At 38.5% G+C, this 17,658-nt stretch overlaps 1 protein-coding gene across 16 annotated transcripts in view; it reads left to right on the forward strand.

Annotated features, from left to right (window-relative positions):
* Nucleotides 1-17,658, forward strand: part of FARS2 (phenylalanyl-tRNA synthetase 2, mitochondrial) — a 593,088-nt gene that overhangs the window by 167,178 nt on the left and 408,252 nt on the right. For all 16 annotated transcript variants that reach the window (XR_010157461.1, XR_008548343.2, XM_009450423.5 and 13 more), the window contains 1 exon segment: nt 4,501-4,632. Coding sequence is in view for 14 of the 16 variants with exons in the window: in XM_009450423.5 (XP_009448698.1) it covers nt 4,501-4,632 (132 nt within the window). In the remaining 2 variants the exon portion in view is untranslated.

A 17,658-nucleotide genomic window follows, 5' to 3' on the forward strand; every position in this document is an offset into this window, starting at 1 on the left:
TGGGGGTAATATCAAAGTATTCAAGAAATAATTTCACTACCAATGATTTTAAAAAAAATCTCTGTTAATGTGTCAATGTAACAATTAATTAATTAATTTATTTGAGACTGAACCTTACTCTGTCACCCAGGCTGGAGTGCAGTGGCGCAATCTCGGCTCACCGCAACCTCCACCTCCCAGGTTCAAGCAATTTTCGTGACTCAGCCTCCCGAGTAGCTGGTACTACAGGCATGTGCCATCACACCCGACTAATTTTTGTATTTTTAGTAGAGACGGGGTTTCACCATGTTGGCAAGGCTGGTCTCGAACTCCTGATCTTAACTAATCTGTCCGCCTCAGCCTCCTAAAGTACTGGGATTACAGGCATGAGCCACTGTGTCCAGCCCTCAATGTAACAAATTTAAATTGTTAAAATATGTAAGAAAATATGGTATATTGGGAAAAAGTTCACATTAATATAATTTACTTTCAAATAATTACTATTTATGTTTGAAGTAGAGACACAGTATACTCAAAAATAGTGCTTTGCAAATTTTGGCCTTTTTTATTTTTAGTTGACACATCATTGTACATATTTATGGGGTACAGAGTGACATTTTAATACATGTATACAATGTGTGATGATCAAATCAGGGAAATTAGCATATCCATCATGATATTCTCTTCAATAAATGATTCTGGGCAAGTCCTGTCTTTCTCACCGTATACAAACCCAACTCAAAATGGTTTGAAGACTTAAATGTAAGACGTGAAACCATAAAACTACTAGAAGAAAACAGATGAATTACTTCAGGACATTGGTCTAGGCAAAGGTTTTATGGATAAGACTTCAAAAGCACAGATTTTGACTTTTGTCTATGTGAAAGAGGCAAATCTTAAAAACTGAAGAAGTCCTTAAAGTAGCAGAACAAAGGAAATGAATGGTGTATAGATTTGGCATTCTTTGTGGGGTCATGTAGATTTTAAAAGGAAACTGAGCAGAGGATCTGAGGGGGTAAAAAGGATTAAAAACTTCGTGGTCTCATTAGACACAACTTTTACCAGTCTGTGTTTTCTGTTTTAGTTTCTATGGTAGTATCAATAGATTCTGCTCCATTAAATCGTTAGTGTTTATCATCTTGGTGGATTCTGAAAAACATCGGCTAACTTCCCTGCTTTTCTTGCTTTGCTATCTGTAGTTTTCACTGTGGAGCAGTTACCCACGTTGTTACCAAAAAAGACACCTGCAGGATGATTGAGGAAGAAGAAACTGAGGGCTTGTGGTGGCTGAGATCTTAAACCAAAAAAAGAGCAAGGGTTGATAAAACATATTTTATCTTAAGAATTTGTTCAACATTACAGAAATTTTCAATCCAAAGCTATAATTGTTTTTTCTCATTATAGAAGTGGTAAAGCAAAAGCCCTTCAGTGAAGGAAGGTTCCTGGAGAAGGGAGAGCCATCACATCACTTCTCAGTTCTATCCTTGTGTTGTGCTGACGCCATCAGCACCAGCAGCTCTAGTGGGTGTGTGTAAACAGGGACCTGTCTCTGCGGAGACGCGGCTTCCTATGAGACCATATGCAGTAGACATTTAGTTAGGGTTTAATAAACATTGATTATGGAATGACTTTAATCAACACTTGTAATTGTTTTGAGTGCTTATTAATGTCTTGAAATGTCTTCCTCTTGGACTAGGGAGAACCTAAGATATTACAGTTGTGAGAGATGGAGTTGTATAACTGAACTCTTCCATATTTATTTAACCTATCCAAAATGCTTTTTTTTAACAGAACCTAAGAGCAAACTGAGAAAGTAAACTTGTGTAGCACTTACTTTACCGCTGTGTTCTAAGCATTTAGGTAATGTTTAATTACATAAAATTAATTATATTTAATTATATGAAATCATGATGTTAACCCTGAGTCCTGTTCCTGCTTTTGGTAAAATTCAGGCCAAATATCCAAAGCCATGTACACAAAATATATTGTTCCAAACTGTTGTCATAAAATGTTTTCCGCTTACCTGCCAAGAGTTATAAAAAAAGAAAGATAGAAATTATTTTGTCTGTCAGTCCTTCTGCACTCACTTCCATGTCCCAAGACGTCACACATTTCTGTTTGTTAGCAGGATTGTCTCTGGTGCTTTTTACAAAAATATTGATAGGGAATTGTTGGTCCCAAAGATGGGCAGGGATACAGGTATATAAATCCCTTCTTCTCAGAATACAGTCCCAAATAAGTAGTGGCTCTGCGTGTCTGAGCTTCCACACAGAAAAGTCGACTACTCAGGGGACGTGGGGACAGTTCTCCAACGGCCTGCAACAAGACCAGCTTTTTTTTCCTAGTTAGAAAAAGTGTTGATGCGATCTCGGCAATAAAAAGGAATGAACTATTGATAGGTGCAACAACACAGGTGAATCTTAAAATAACCATGATGAAAGAAGCAAGAAAAAAAGGAATACATTCTGTATGTTTTCATTTTTATAAAATTCTAGGAAATGCAAACTCATCTATAGTGGCAGAACAAATCAGTGGTTGCCTACAGATGTGGGGGGTCAGGAGAAGAGTGGGGCAATGGGCAGGTGGGTAGGATTACAAAGGGGCATGAGAAAGCTGGGAGGTGATGTTTATGTTCATTGTCTTGATTGTGGTGACAGTATCATGGGTGCATACCTATGTCAACATTTGTCACATTATACACTTTATATCTGTGCACTTTAATGTTTGTCTGTTATACCACAGAGAAAATAAGAGGGGGAAATATTGTATTACTGTTGTAAACAGAAATCAGTTGACACTTGTCATAGACAGCAGCTAAGAAGGAAAATAAATGCAATTAAAACAAATCAATTAAAGAAAAATCTGCCTTCTCCTGTGGAATCTGGGCCATAGGAAAGCCCCCCTGTGTTTGATAATTACACTCTTGTCTAATGTTTGACTCTCAAAATATCTTTTTTGATGGGCAGGCAATTATGTTTTAACTGTCAAGAGCTGGGTTTGGGGGCCGAGTGCCGTGGCTCCTGCCTATAATCCCAGCACTTTGGGAGTTTGAGTCAGGAGGATTGCTTGAGGCCAGAAGTTCAAGACCAGCCTGGTCAACACAGCAAGACCTCATCTCTAAAGTAAAAAAAGTAGAGAAATTAGCCAGGCATGATGACGCGTGCTCGTAGTCCCAGCTACTCTCAGAGGCTGAGCCAAGAGGATTGCTTGAGCCCAGGAGTTTGCAGTTACAATGAACTATGATTGGGGAGCCACTGCACTCCAGCCTGTGTGACAGTGTGAGATCCTATCAAACAACGCAAAACAAAAAAAACAAGAGCAAGAGCAGGGGTTTTGGAGTTGGGCAGACCTGGGTTTGGCACAGTGACCCAGTCACCTGCTAGCTGTGGGACTTTGGGCAAGACAATTGCCTTTTTTTTTTTTTTCCCGAATCTATGAAATGGGTTGGTAGAAGCATAGTAAGTCCTCAATAGATAGAAGCCATTTTTGTCGTTATTTTTATTTGCTTCACATTTTGATTCCCACAAGATTTAACATGCAGGTAGTTTGGGGTGAGAACATACGGTATTTTAAATTCACAAGAGGGCATGTTCATATTACCATGGAGAATCGAGTCCTTTAGCAAAGTGTTGCCTAAAAAAAGAAGAGGTCAGCACAGGAAGGGAAAGGGACACAGGGACAGGGACACAGGATTTGTCAAAATGCCCACTTTTTTCTGTGTTCTTCTCAGTGGGCATCAAGCTCCGAGGTGACCCTCTGATATGGCTTCTCTGCTTTTAGTGACCTCTGCTCTTTGCAGGCTTTAATTGTTTTGAATTCATTAGTCTTTTCCCTTGTTAAATAGTAAAGCCATTGCTTAAATTACAGCACTTTTTCTCAAAAGTGCTGTATTTATGTTTGCTTATTTAGAAATTCATTCTGGCATTTAGCATGTGCTTTTTAATCATTCATCTGTAGGAGAAATGTTGGACTTTAAAAATGTTTTACTTAAAATTGACTGATAGATTTGGTTTAATCTGACATTTTATTAGCTTTATAAACTTAAAAATAATATATATATTAATATATACTTATGGAAGTAGAAGTTGATCAGTTTATCTTAAATTGGTCATATTGTTGATATGTAAGTTTGGTGGAAAATATAGTAAAAATATACTCTCTTTAACTCTGAAATAATGTCATTTTCATGTATAGAAACTAAAAGAATTACTTGCTTTCCCATGATCTTGGCCTAGTGTTTTCTTCTGCCAGCTGGTGGCAGGGATTTGACAAGTGATTGATTTGGTTTCAGAGGGTCCTGGAATTACACAAAGTGTTTTTTATATTGGAGAAGACATGCCCAGTTTTTCACAAGTTTTAAGATTTATTGCCTCACCCTAACATGTTGCAAATTAGTTTGTTTGCTATTTATTTTACTCAGAATGTAGTAATTGGTGTCATTAGTGGAAGGGAAAATTTGATCACAAGAAAGGGCAGACAGCTATTTAACACTACTTATTTGTTTCTTTGGCAACTTTGCAGAACTGGAGATAAGATGGGTAGACTGCTACTTCCCTTTTACACATCCTTCCTTTGAGATGGAGATCAACTTTCATGGAGAATGGCTGGAAGTTCTTGGCTGCGGGGTGATGGAACAGCAACTGGTCAATTCAGGTAAAAAAGAATCCCACATTTTATTTACACGTGCTCTAAAGGAACCCTCCCTTCTCAGGCAGCCCCGTTGCACACTTGCAGATATTTACATACTTCTATGCGGGCAGCAGCATCACTGGTCTCTCTTCAGATTCCCCTCTAGATTTGTCTTTGATACTAAGCCCTGGAAAAACTTATTTCTCACATCTGTATTTGCAAAGGCTCTTTGTCTTTGGAGATCCACCTTGTCAGCACTTGGCTGCTGGATTTGTACTTTGTGATTTCGTATTTGTTGATATGTTGCTTTGTAATTGCCCCAAAGGCATTTGCTGTATGTCACAGGGGTGTAGTTTGTCTTTCAGACTATTTAAGAACAAAGACAATGCATAATCCATTTTTGTTCTTACTGCACTTAGTATAGTGTCCCAAATTCAGCAAGTATTTTATAAATATACTAAAACGCAGTGTAAAAACACTTAGGCCCCTAATGCTTAATCCATCACCTCCCTCTGCATAGGCGGTGCCACCTGACTGAGAGAAAATGGAAACACGAGGTTGCTGATTGAATTCTACGTGTATCTATAGGCATTTCAGAAAGATCTGTCTGGCTCTTTTCTGTAAGACCATTGCTTAATAAAAATGATGGCTTCTAAATGTAATTTCAGAGCTGTGAGGTTTTTTTTTAAGTCACTATCTGAATTTAGTATTTTTTAAGTCACTATCTGAATTGAGTAATTTTTAAGTCACTATCTGAATTGAGTATTTTTTTAAGTCACTATCTGAATTTGATTTTTTAAGTCACTGTCTGAATGTAGTACTTTTTTGAAGTTACTATCTGAATTTAATTAAAAAATTTAATATAATTTAATTAATTAAAAAATATTACAGGCTCGTGCACTTTAGGAGGCCGTCCCAGCACTTTGGGAGGCTGAGGTGGGTGGATCCCCTGGGGTCAGAAGTTTGAGACCAGCCTGGCCAACGTGGTGAAACCCTGTCTCTACTAAAAATACAAAAATTAGCTGGGTGTGGTGGTGTGCCTATAATTCCAGCTACTTGGAAGGCTGAAGCATGAGAATCACTTGAACCCAGGAGGCAGAGGTTGCAGTGAGCCGATATCATTATACTGCAGCCAGCCTGGGCGAAAGAGCAACACTCAGTCTTTAAAAAAAAAAAAATATATATATATATATATATATATAAAATATATATATTTATATATAATATATTATATAGTTATATATATTATTATATATAATTATATATAAAATATATATTATATATATTTTATAATATATAATATATATTTTTTATATCCCAATCATATATATATATATATATTTTTTTTCAGAGTATAAATCCTCCAAAAAAAAAAAAAGGGAAAGTTGGTTTGGATTGGGCATTTGAGCTCACTGCATAAGCAGTGAGCACCAAATTGGATAGGAACTGATGTGGATTGTTCAGGAAACCTTTCCGGCTCTGCTCCCTTAGAAGGACATTTGCTGCTTGGCCTTGGAGGGCAGCTCTGAGTCAGGGTTCACCGCCCAGCCTCCTGTAGCAGAATGAAGAGAGGTCCTTCTTGGTAACTAAGAAATGTGAATAGACCATGGGTAAGGATATGATATCTGGTCATGGGCGTGGAAAATGAGGATGAGCAGAGAGTGACGAGACAGGGTGCATGAAGTGTAGGAGCTTGTGTTACCTCGGCTGGGAGACTGGAGGCCTGGCCTTCCCTTCTTACTTTTAGGTACTCTCCATCTGCAGGGGCCTGGACTCCACAAGCTCCCAGATTCCTCTTCATCCTGCTGAGGAAGCCTCAGGAGAAAGCCCAGCACAGGGCTGGAAGCTTCGTGAGCAGTTTTAAAATAGGTGAAGAGCTGTCCTAGAGGAGAGGGAGCACAGAGGTTGACATCAGGACCTGGGAGGACAAGTTGTGAGGCCTGGGCTTGGGTGTCTGGAAACCCAGGGTTTCTGTTAATTAACAGCTGTGTCTCCTTAGGCAGGGTTCATCACCCCACGAGCCTTGGCTTTCTCATGCTTAAGATGGGTGCAAGGATACACCCTCAGAGTTCCATTATGGGGATAGATCGAGGGGATTCCTCTCAAGTGCTTAGCAAAGGGTCTGGCACACAGCAAACATTCAGTAAAAATTAACTGCTGATGTTGTTGTACTTAAAATTTTTCTAATGGCTGCAGCCATGTGTCAACAGAGGGACCCCTTAGTAGGAAATATTTAAACAGAAGTTGTTCCTGCCTGTGATAGAAACAATTTCTAACCAAGTGTCATTTGTTACCTCTTTGACCTGTAGTCATGTCTGTGTCCGCCATTTTATGCTGAGTGAGTGATTTTACAGGGAAAAAGAAAAGTAAGAGTAATAAACAGGAAGAAAAGGAAAATCAGCCTAACAGATGTATGTGCATCTCAACAGAAAACATAAAATACTGGGCGTGAATATGAAAGATTTAATCTCTCCTTGAGTAGGAGCTGACTTCACATACCTCTGTGATGATTTGATAGTTTTGTTTTTTAGAAAAAGACTTCAATGACTACTAGGCTTCCTCCCAGGAGTACCTGGTGTCAGGGGGCTGAAGCTCAGAAAGCAAATCAGGGATGATCAGCTTACACATCAGTTGTCGCTTGGAATTGCGCTTCCTTGCACGGTTTCCAATATCCTTGATGGGTTTTTATGAGGTTTATTCACACAGTAATTGGCTGAATATTGTTATCTGAAACAGATTTCCAAGTCATTATTGCACATTAATGAGGCTGCTGTTCTGCAATTAGATCAGCCACATTAGATATTCTTGAATGGAATGGCAAAGTGAAAAAGACACCTAGGTTGTAAATATGTTTCAGAGATTCGCAGTGATGGTAGGATGTGCTTTGAGTTTTGGGGAAACTGTACACATAAAAATTAATTAATTAATTAATTAATTTTTGAGACAGAGTCTCGCTCTGTTGCCCAGGCTGGAGTGAAGTGGCGTGATCTCAGCTCACTGCAACCTCTGCCCCCGCTGGGTTCAAGCGATTCTTGTGCCTCAGCCTCCTGAGTAGCTGGGATTACAGGCGCCCTCCACCACACCTGGCTACTTTTTGTATTTTTAGTAGAGATTGGATTTCACCATGTTGGCCAGGCTGGTCTCGAACTCTTGACCTCAGGTGATCCACCCACCTTGGCCTCCCAAAATGCTCGGATTACAGGCATGAGCCCCTGCGCCCAGCCATAATATTTAAATTAAATATTCCACAAGAGAAGGAAACTAAGGAAATGGAAGAAGAGACAATTTTATAGAACAGATTCTGTGTAGACTTTGCTATTTGAATTTGAAGTTATTATGGCAAAGTTCTGCTCTGTGTTCTCAAATTCAAAGGTGTTTGGATGTCTGTGGTTAAAATCTGTAAACTGCCTGGCAGTCACTAACCACAGACATTTGCAAGTGCAGCTAAATTTTCTGTTTTTTGAGTTCTTACGGCATGGAGAAAGACCGAATACGTATACTTTATCCCACTCGTGCAGTTTTGCTATTCTTTCTATCTCTTCTATATTTGCTCCCCTGCTCTCCCTTCCTTTTTCCTCCCTGCCCCTGCTCTTCCCCTCTCTTTACTTTTCTTCATTCCCTTCTCTTTTAAAAGAGAACTTCCAAGAAACAATATAATTAATGACTCCCCTTTAAGGTTCTTATAGAGAATCAGGTGAGTGCTAAAATAACCAGAAAACAAAGAAACTGATGGAGCAATGATAGTGGCAGACATCAGTTGAGCCCTTCCTGTATGCCAGCATCCCATAAAGCATGCTGTATATGCTTTCTTTCATTTAACCATGATAACAAGATTCCAAGGTAGATGCTATTATAACCCGTGTTTTACAGAGCCGGAGAAAGGTAATTCAGATCAAATAGCTAGACAGTGCTAGTGAAACTTGCCAAGTCTTTCTGATAACAGTTAACTAATAAGCTATGCTCCCCAAATAGTAAATTGCATGATTTTGAAGTTGCTAAAAATTCATTTCAAATAAATCATTCTGCCTAACGTAGAATGAAAGAACTGAAACAAAATGAAACAAATACATAGCAAACAAAACTTTATTTGTTCTGTAGTTACCTCTAAGGAAGGGCTATGCCACCATGTGTGTTCTTTCCCTGTGATAGAGTGTATTTAATTAAAGCATGAAAATAGATTGCTAATTTGAAAAGTCAGTGAAGACATTTTATTACACATTTAAGTGACTGTGGCATCTATGTGTTTTTATGTGTGGAACACAGCTCTTTTAAATGGCTTGTAGCATTTTACTTTATTTCTTCTTCCTTAAGTCGTAGTGTCTTCACCGTTGCTTTCTGGATCCTTAGACTGAGTGATTGTGATGTGAGTGGTGACCGTTTTCAGGCTGACTTGGTTGTTTTTTCCTTAGGGAGGTATTTTGAGGACAGTACTGAGTCACGTCCCCAAATACTACACACTTGCCTCCCACTGGGTTGACTCAGGCTGCTGTGTCTTTTCACATAGTAAATGGAGCACCGCGTCCAAAACCATCACTGGGACAACTATGAGCCGTGATCATGCCAGGAAGGAATTTACCATTCCTTGCCCCTGTGAAGTTTAGAAGATTTTACGTGGGCCAAGAGGGAGAAGAAGCTTGATAGTTGAAAATATATTTTTAAAAGTGAAATTACCTTCCTTACCTTTTTGTCAAAATTTAAAAATTGGCTCTTTTGGGAAAACCTTATAAATAGGTACATGAACAGCTTCCGGTTTTGAAGGATCATTATTGGCTTGCTTATCAAATATTTCTTCAAAGTCCTTCTAAGGCTATAGCGAAGTGAATCAGCATTGCTCCTGCTTTTGAAAATATCACAGCACACACAGACATACAAACAAATGATTACAGTACCATGTGGTAAGTATTCATAACAGGGGTACCGTGGGCACAATGTGTGGGGAAGAGAAGGGTTAGAGAAGGTGGTGCCAGGCCTTTCCCTGGTTACAATCAGGATGGAATATTGATGTGATAGATATTTGAAATGTGCATCCCAGAGTTAGTTAGGTTCTTGTTTGCAAGGAGGGATATACTCTCTCTTTGCTTTTCCTATATTAGCATGAGTCTATTTCCAGTCTGTCCCTGTCTCTGGTAGTTGATCTCTATAGCCTCTACACATACTTAACATGGTTCACTGTTGTTGATCTCAGTTGGTGAATCTGTAATAGCATGGACCAAGGCTGTACTGGTAATAAACATGCCTTTTATATAATTAATGTCTTTTGTGTGCAAGGCACTGTGCTGGACAGAGGAAATTAGGAAAATGGATGAAACACACCTTCTCCCTGTGAAAACTTGTAGTTCTGTGTAGTAGGGCAGATAAAATTATATCATTAGAACATAGTCATGCATATAAATGCATTTTGTGAGAACGAGCTTTGTGAGATGAGAAAAGGGAACTATGTCTATCAGTTGGATCAGTAGAGACTTCATAAAGGAGATGGTCTTTGAATTGGGCCTTAAGTGGTCATTCTCAGATGTCTGACTAGTAATTACTTGGAGGGGTTATTTAAAATGTCTGTTCATAGAGCATCAGAGTCTGGAGGTCTGGGATGGAGATCAAGATATGCATATTAAACAAATACCCTAGATAATTCTTACGAATGACTCACATTCAGACCATACTTTGAAAACCCTATCTGTAGCATAGGTGAATATTTTTCCCAATTTTTTGGGGATATAATTGAAGTGTAATGAACTGCAGATATTTAAAGTGTACAGTTTGATCAGTTATTGACATACGTATACACCAGTGAAACCATCACCACAATCAAGATGATAAATGTTTTCATTCCCAACTGTTTCTCATGCCCTTTTTGTAATCTGTTCCTCCACCCATCCCTGTCTTCAGGCAACCACTGATCTACCTGCTGTCATTATAGATTAGTTTGGATTTTCTACTATTTTATATAAATGGAATTGTACAGTGTGTATTCATTATACCTGGCTTCTTTCACTCAGCATATAATGATTTTGAGATTTATCCATGTTGTGCGTACTGTGTATCAATTTATTCCTTTTTATTTGGAGTAGTGTTTCATTGTAAAATTCTTTGTGTGGACATATATTTCCATTCTCTAGAAGCAAAAAGCCTATGAGTGGAGTGTTCTATAAATGTCAGTTACATCAAGGTAATTGAATAGTGTTTAGCTCTTCTTTCTATGTTTACTGATTTTTTGGTCTTAGTACTCTATCAGTTGCTCAGAAAAGAGTAAGATTTTCTACTATGATTATGGACTTGGCTATTTTACCCTTTTATCTGTCAATTTTTCTTTATGTTTTTTTGAAGCCATATTATTAGGTGCATATATTTTCATAGTAGTTATGTTTTCATGAGGAATTGTTCCTTTTATCATTGTGAAATGTCTTTCTTTATCTCTGGTAACTTTCCTTGGACTCTGTTTCATTTATATTACAATATCCATTCCTGTCTTGTCTTCCTTCCTCCCCAGTTACCTTTATATTGTTATAGTTACATATATTATATCTACATACATTGAAAACCTTGTGATTCAATGTTACACTTTTCCTTTAAGGAGTCATATGCATTTTTTTAAAAAATTAAGAGGAAAGTAGTTTTCTTTTATATTTACTTAGCTGTTTCCCATTTCTCTTGCTGTTCCTTTATTCCTGAAAATACATGTTTCCTTCTGGTTATTCTTTTTTCCTTCAATAAGAAAAACTTTCCTTAGCATTTTTTATAGACCACGTCAAGTGGTGATAATTTCTTAGCGTTATTTTATGTGAGAATGTTTTTATTTCCCCTTTAGTTTGAAGGATGTTTTTATTGAATATAGAATTCCGGATTGATGGATTTTTATTTTTTTTCTCAGCAACTTAAAGATGTTGATCCATTGTCTTCTGCCTCTATAGTTCTAAAGAGACATCCATAATCTTTTCAGTCATTCTTCACTTGTAAATACTGTTATCTTTCCTTTTTTTAAAAAAAAATATTAACTATAATTTTTTACTGTGCTGTCTTTAGTTACTTTCAAGGCTTCTACCCACCCCCCCCATCTTTGTTTTTCAGCCATGTGATTTTGATATGTCTAGGTATGGTTTTCTTTTATCTCACACTTATGATAGATCTTTTGATTTTGTCCCAGGAGACCCTGAGACTCTGCTTACTTTTTTTTTTTAAATCTTTGTCTTTCTGTTTTTCAGATTGGATAATTTCCACAGATCCATCTTCATGTTCATTGATTTTGTTCTCTGTCGTCTCCATTCTGCTGCCTTGATCACCAAATATATTTTTATTTCAGTGCTTTTTTTTGCTTTAAAATTTGCATTTGGTTTTGTTTTATAGTTCCTATTTTTCTTCTGAGAATTCCTGTATTTTCATTTCTATCAAGTTTGTTTTTCTTTACCTCATAGAGCAAAGTGACAGTGGTTGCTTTAAGTACACGTTGAATATCCATTATCCAAAATGCTTGGAATGAGAAGTGTTTCAGATTTTTGGATTTTGGAATATTTGCATTATACTTACTGTTTCAGCATCCCTAACTCAAAAATCCCAAATTCAAAATGCTCCAATGTGCATCTCTTAATGGGCATCATGTCCATGCTCAAAAAGTTTCATATTTTGGAGCATTTTGGATTTTGGATTTTTGGATTAGGGATACTGAACCTGTATCTGATAGTTCCAATGTCTGGATCGTCCTGTGATTGACTTTTGTTAAGAATTGGTGATATTTTCCTGGTTGTTTGTAAACAAATTTTGGATTGTATATTGCACTTTCTGAATGGCATCCTGTCATCTGTGGTGACTGTTGCTGTTTTAGTAGGGTGATCAACCTGGTGAGCTCTAGGCTTTGAGTGGGACCTGCTTCCTAGAGGCAGCGATTCAGTTGTCAGTGTAAGTCTTTGTTGTGCTTATTTTTGTCCATCCTGTACTTAAGGGGTTAGTCTGCAACTTGTGTGAGTGGTTCAGATCTCAGTTCAGTTTTCTCAGCCTTTTCTGTGCTGGTTGGAGTCTGTGCTGTGCTTGTGTCACTCCAGTGTCAGGCCGATATCTGTGCAGGTTTCCACATAGAATTCGGGCATCCTTTCCTGGGCATTCTCTACCCCAAGATCATACCCTCAGACTCCTCAACTTGCAGAATCCCTTTATCTGCGGACACACAGACAGGCTTCTCTTTGAGTTTAGTTGCCTGTGTTGTTGTGCAGCTATGCAACTGGGGCTCACCTTTGGGGCAAAATCATGTGAGAAGAAAACAAAGCAGGAACTTCACCGTGTGTGGGTTGCCTTTCCAAGTGTTGACTCTCCTGTATAATTTTTCTGTTTGTTTACTTTTCAGAGTCCTCTGTTAGTTGTTTAGAGATTTTGGTCGTAATCAGAGAGAGGGATAGACTGGTGGGCTCATGCCCCCATAGTGGACCTGAACTGTAGTTTGGGTTGTGAATGCACTCCAGGTGAAAGGATAATTGCGTGACACACATATGTGGTACCGGAAACGTGGTGGTATTGGCTCCACTTGTCTATTTACTCTGTCAACTTTATTAATCAGAATTAAGCCTGGTACATTTTTGAGGCCAGTTAGTTGAGACTGTCTAAGATCTGTGAAACTCTGGCTCGCTTCCTTCCTCCTGCCCTCCCTTCCTTCTCCGTTCCTTTCTTTCACCTTCTTAACTTTCCTCTCTTCCTTTAAGTCAGTCTTGCCCCTTTTAGTGCCCATTCAGAAAAGCAAACAAATACACGTCAGCCTCATGTGTAGGTTTTGCCTCAAGTTCCTCCTAGTGACATATTTTCAAGCTGCCAGAATGGAGATGTCTGTTCAAATATTTACTTAGCCTTTCTCCCTTTTCAAAACAGCTAAGATGGTGAGACTTTTTTTCTGATATAAAAGCAATCTGTAATCATTGAAAAATTAAGAAAATAAAATATAAAAATGAAAATGAAAGTAATTCCATGATCCTACATAAAATAGATTCTTTATAAAATTTAATTCCTATATAAAACTGTAAATCTTTATGCATATTTATAATTGTCAGATATACGTACATATAGAAGTTATATATATATTTTATAAAAAGTAGAATCATACTTTGAATATTTTTTGTATTAATTTTTTCTGCAAGAAATGTGACACAAGTGTCCTTTGATGTTACCAAATATTTATCTACATCATCATTGTCAGTGGCTGCACAGCCACTGTGGATGGATCTTTCTGGCCACCCCCATGTTGATGGGTTGTTGACAATAACATTTTTATCCATGTGTCCTGTGCACTTGTCTTAATATTTTCCTGGGATAAGTTTATAAAAGTGGAATTACTGGTTTTTTCCTCCCTAGGTTTATGATGCATATTCATAGGCACACTGGAAAAAAAGTACCTACAGTATTTGAAAGAGTTGATTTTTCCACACCCTTACCAATATTGAACATTATCATTCTCTTTACTGTTTACATTTAACAGGAAAAAAGTGTATACTGGTGTTTTGTTGTTATTGTTTTTTAGAAGTGGAGGGGGGGTGTCTCACTGTGTTGCCCAGGCTGGACTTGAGCTCCTGGCCTCGAGTGATCCTCCCACCTCAACCTCCCAAGTAGCTGGGAGTACAGGCATGTGCCACAGTATCCAGTTTATACTGGTGGTGTTTTAATTCCCTTTCTTTTTTTCTGGTCACTAGTGTCACTGAACATGTTCCCAGAAGCTATTGGCTCAGTCCATTTTCTTTCTTTTTTTTTTTTTCTTTTTTGAGACAGAGTCTCTCTCTGTTGCCCAGGCTGGAGTGCAGTGGCACAATCTTGGCTCCTTGCAACCTGCATCTCCCGGGTTCAAGTGATTCTCCTGCCTCAGCCTTCTGAGTAGCTGGGACTACAGGTGTGCGCCACCACAACCGGCTGATTTTTGTATTTTTAGTAGAGACCGGGTTTCACCATTTTGGCCAGGCTGGTCTCGAACTCCTGACCTCAAGTGATCTGCCTGCCTTGGCCTCCCAAAGTGTTGGGATTACAGGCATGAGCCACTGCACCCAGCCACTCAGTCCATTTTCTAATGAGACTAGAAAGGATGCTAGAATATATTCTGCAAGTTTTTCTTTTTATTCTTTCACTCCAAATGATAACCTTATTCTCATCTTTGTTGAAGTCCTCTGTGTATCCCTCCCTGTCAGTGTCTTCACTCCTTCCCTCTCTCCCTCCCTTCTATAAGCAATCAATTCTGAATTTTGTGTTATTACCTTGATTTTCATTAGAGTTTTACTATTTATATTGTAAAACAAGTTGACTTTCATGTGCTTTTATGTTTTAACAAATGAAATCACAGTATAGCTCCTTTCCTGACTTTAGGTTTTCATGCATTAGTGTGAAGTTCATCTGTGTTGTCATAGGTAGAGTTTTAGTTCTTTTGTTTTTTGCAGCTTATATTCTACTGGATGAATGTTCCATAGTTCATTCATCCAGTCTTTAATGAATATTTGCTTGGTTACAATTTTCTTTTTGCTGTTACAAATGCTACTGCTGAACATTCTTGTACCTCTGAATGTATAGGTGTAAGAGTCTCACTGAGCTATGTTTTACCTAGCGGTAGAATTGCTAAAAGTCAGCACTTACGAGCATCTTTGGGTATCATCAAATTGTTTCCCAAAGTGGTTGGCCCAATTTATATTGTCTTGAGCCTTTCTAAAGTTCCCTGGTGTTTTACATCCTCTTTAACACTTGACGTTGTTCAACTTGTTTTGGCAGTCTGATACGTTTAAAATAGTATCTCTAGCTGAGCTTGGTGGTGCACCTGTAGTCCTAGCCTAGAGGCTGAAGTGGGAGGATCACTTGAGCCCAGGAGATCAGGGCTGCACTGAGCCATGATGCCGCCACTCCACTCCAGCCTGGGTGGTAGAGTGAGACCCTCTCTCAAAAATTAAATAAATAAATAATAAATTAAATCAAATGGTACATTGTGGTTTTTATTTGCATTTACCTGGTTATTACTGTTAAGTTTGAACACAATTTTATATATTTATTTAACATTTATAGTTTTTCTTTTGTTCATTTTTGGGTGAGGCTCATTTCTGTCTTCTAAAACTGGCAGGAATTCTACATTTATATCGGTTACTAATCATTTGTCATTTCTATGTATTGCGATTATATTCTTCAGGTTTGTGGCTTTTCTTTTTCTGTTCTTTTTTTAAGTTGCTCTTTCATAAATGGAATGTGTATATATATATATACACACACACACACACACACACACACACATTTCTTTTTTTTTGAGTAGCTTTAGGTTTCTTTATATAACATCATTCTCCAAAAAAGTCACTTCACCAGGGATTGTGCGTGGGTGTAAGTTGGCAAGTTTCATGAAGATAACCCTTTTGCTTGTCATGCTTGATTCTGTAGTTTAAGTCTCTCATGTTACTGCCTTATCATTCATATTTTCAGCATTGGGATTCTAAATATTTAATGACTTTCAAGCATTTACCCTCTCTTTCCTAGTGTTCTGTCAGATTTAGTCCCACCCTCGGTGACAGTTTCCCTTGGCTGGGAAGTCGTACTCTAGAATGTGCTTCTTTGACTAGGAAATGTAGCTCAGAGCTTGCCTGGGAGCCCAGTGATGCCCTTTTCACTGAATTGGATTTATGTCCTCCTATGTTTTTTAGTTTTCCCTAATCCTGCTTCTCATCCACACCAGGCCTCTGGTATTTCCATTACTGTAATAAAAATAAAGGCTTTGGCAACTTGTCTCAAGCTGTGGTATCTGTCTACATTTCTGATGTTTTTGCAACTGTTGTGTTAGGTGTTGTGTACTGTCTGTGGCATGATTTCTAGATATAAGAAACATCTGGAAAGCCGAGATTCTGTCCTGTATGTTCATTTCAATGTCTAAGGTCTTGTATGCTTGCCACATATGTAAAGCAGTTTCCATTTAACTTTCCAGTTTCCCCCCATCAATGTGGACTTAATTTTCCATTTTAAACTGTTATCCTTTTTCCTGTTGTCTTCTCCCATTCATGAAACAGTAACGCCAAAAACACAGTCTAACCATTAGCTTTTTACATGTAGAAGCTGTTGGCACAGTTTGTGAGTGAGCAAATAAAAGGTGTGGATTGAAAAGAAATGGAATTTGGCAAAGTTGGTATTGATGCAAGTGGTCCCTTCTTTTATCAGACTGTAGTATTGTTCCAAGTTCTTCACCCCTCCCTGTATCTGCGCACTTGGTCCCCTGACTTTGAAGCACTGTCTGCTATGAGAAGAATATACTTCTCTGCCCTGTTGATTTGGAGCTTGCCCCTGTAACTGCTTTGGCTAAAGGGAAATTAGCAGATGTGACAGGAAAAGAGGCTTGAAATGTACTTGGCAGTTGTTTTTTTGCCCTTTTTAGCTTCTGCCATTATGAGGTGAACATGCCCTATGTAGCTTGCTGGTTCCAGAACAGTAAGAAGCATGTGGAGTGGACCCGAACCAACCTCAGGGCCTGAAGCCCAGCCAGTCTGGACCAGCTGAGCCCCAGCCCTGCAGACGGGTGGTGGTTGTTGCATGCCACTGAGATTTTGTAGTGATTTGTTGATCAGCTGTAGCTGGCTGATAAAACATACATTGTAGTTGTCATATTCTTTTTCAGCTTACCAAGGGCTCATAGAATGCTTAAGATTCTCTCTTCCAAAATCATTTCACAGAAAATTCAGCTCATTTATTTCTCTCAAGTATTTCCTCTTCACCTCCCTTTCTAACTTAGCAGGAAGGATATTTGGAAAGAACTTGACTTTTTTACTTCCCTCCCTCTGCAGAGAAGCCACTGAAATAGTTTCTCAGTATTTTAGTGGGTTGTGGTGGTGGTTCTGAAAACCAGACAGGGTTTGGGGGTGGGAATGTCCTCTACATGGGAGGTTTTTGAAAAGCTACTGATATATGGAAGATCCTCGTGTGTGTGTGTGTGTGTGTGTGTGTGTATGTGTGCATGCACGCACGTGCATATGTTCGCAATATAATCTTTTTAAAATTTTAGCGCAGGCTGGGTGCAATGGCTCAAGCCTGTAATCCCAGCACTTTGGGAGGCCAAGGTGGGCGGATCACAAGGTC

Source organism: Pan troglodytes, chromosome 5 (assembly GCF_028858775.2).
Source record: "Pan troglodytes isolate AG18354 chromosome 5, NHGRI_mPanTro3-v2.0_pri, whole genome shotgun sequence".
In the NCBI taxonomy this organism is placed as follows: Eukaryota; Metazoa; Chordata; class Mammalia; order Primates; family Hominidae; genus Pan; species Pan troglodytes.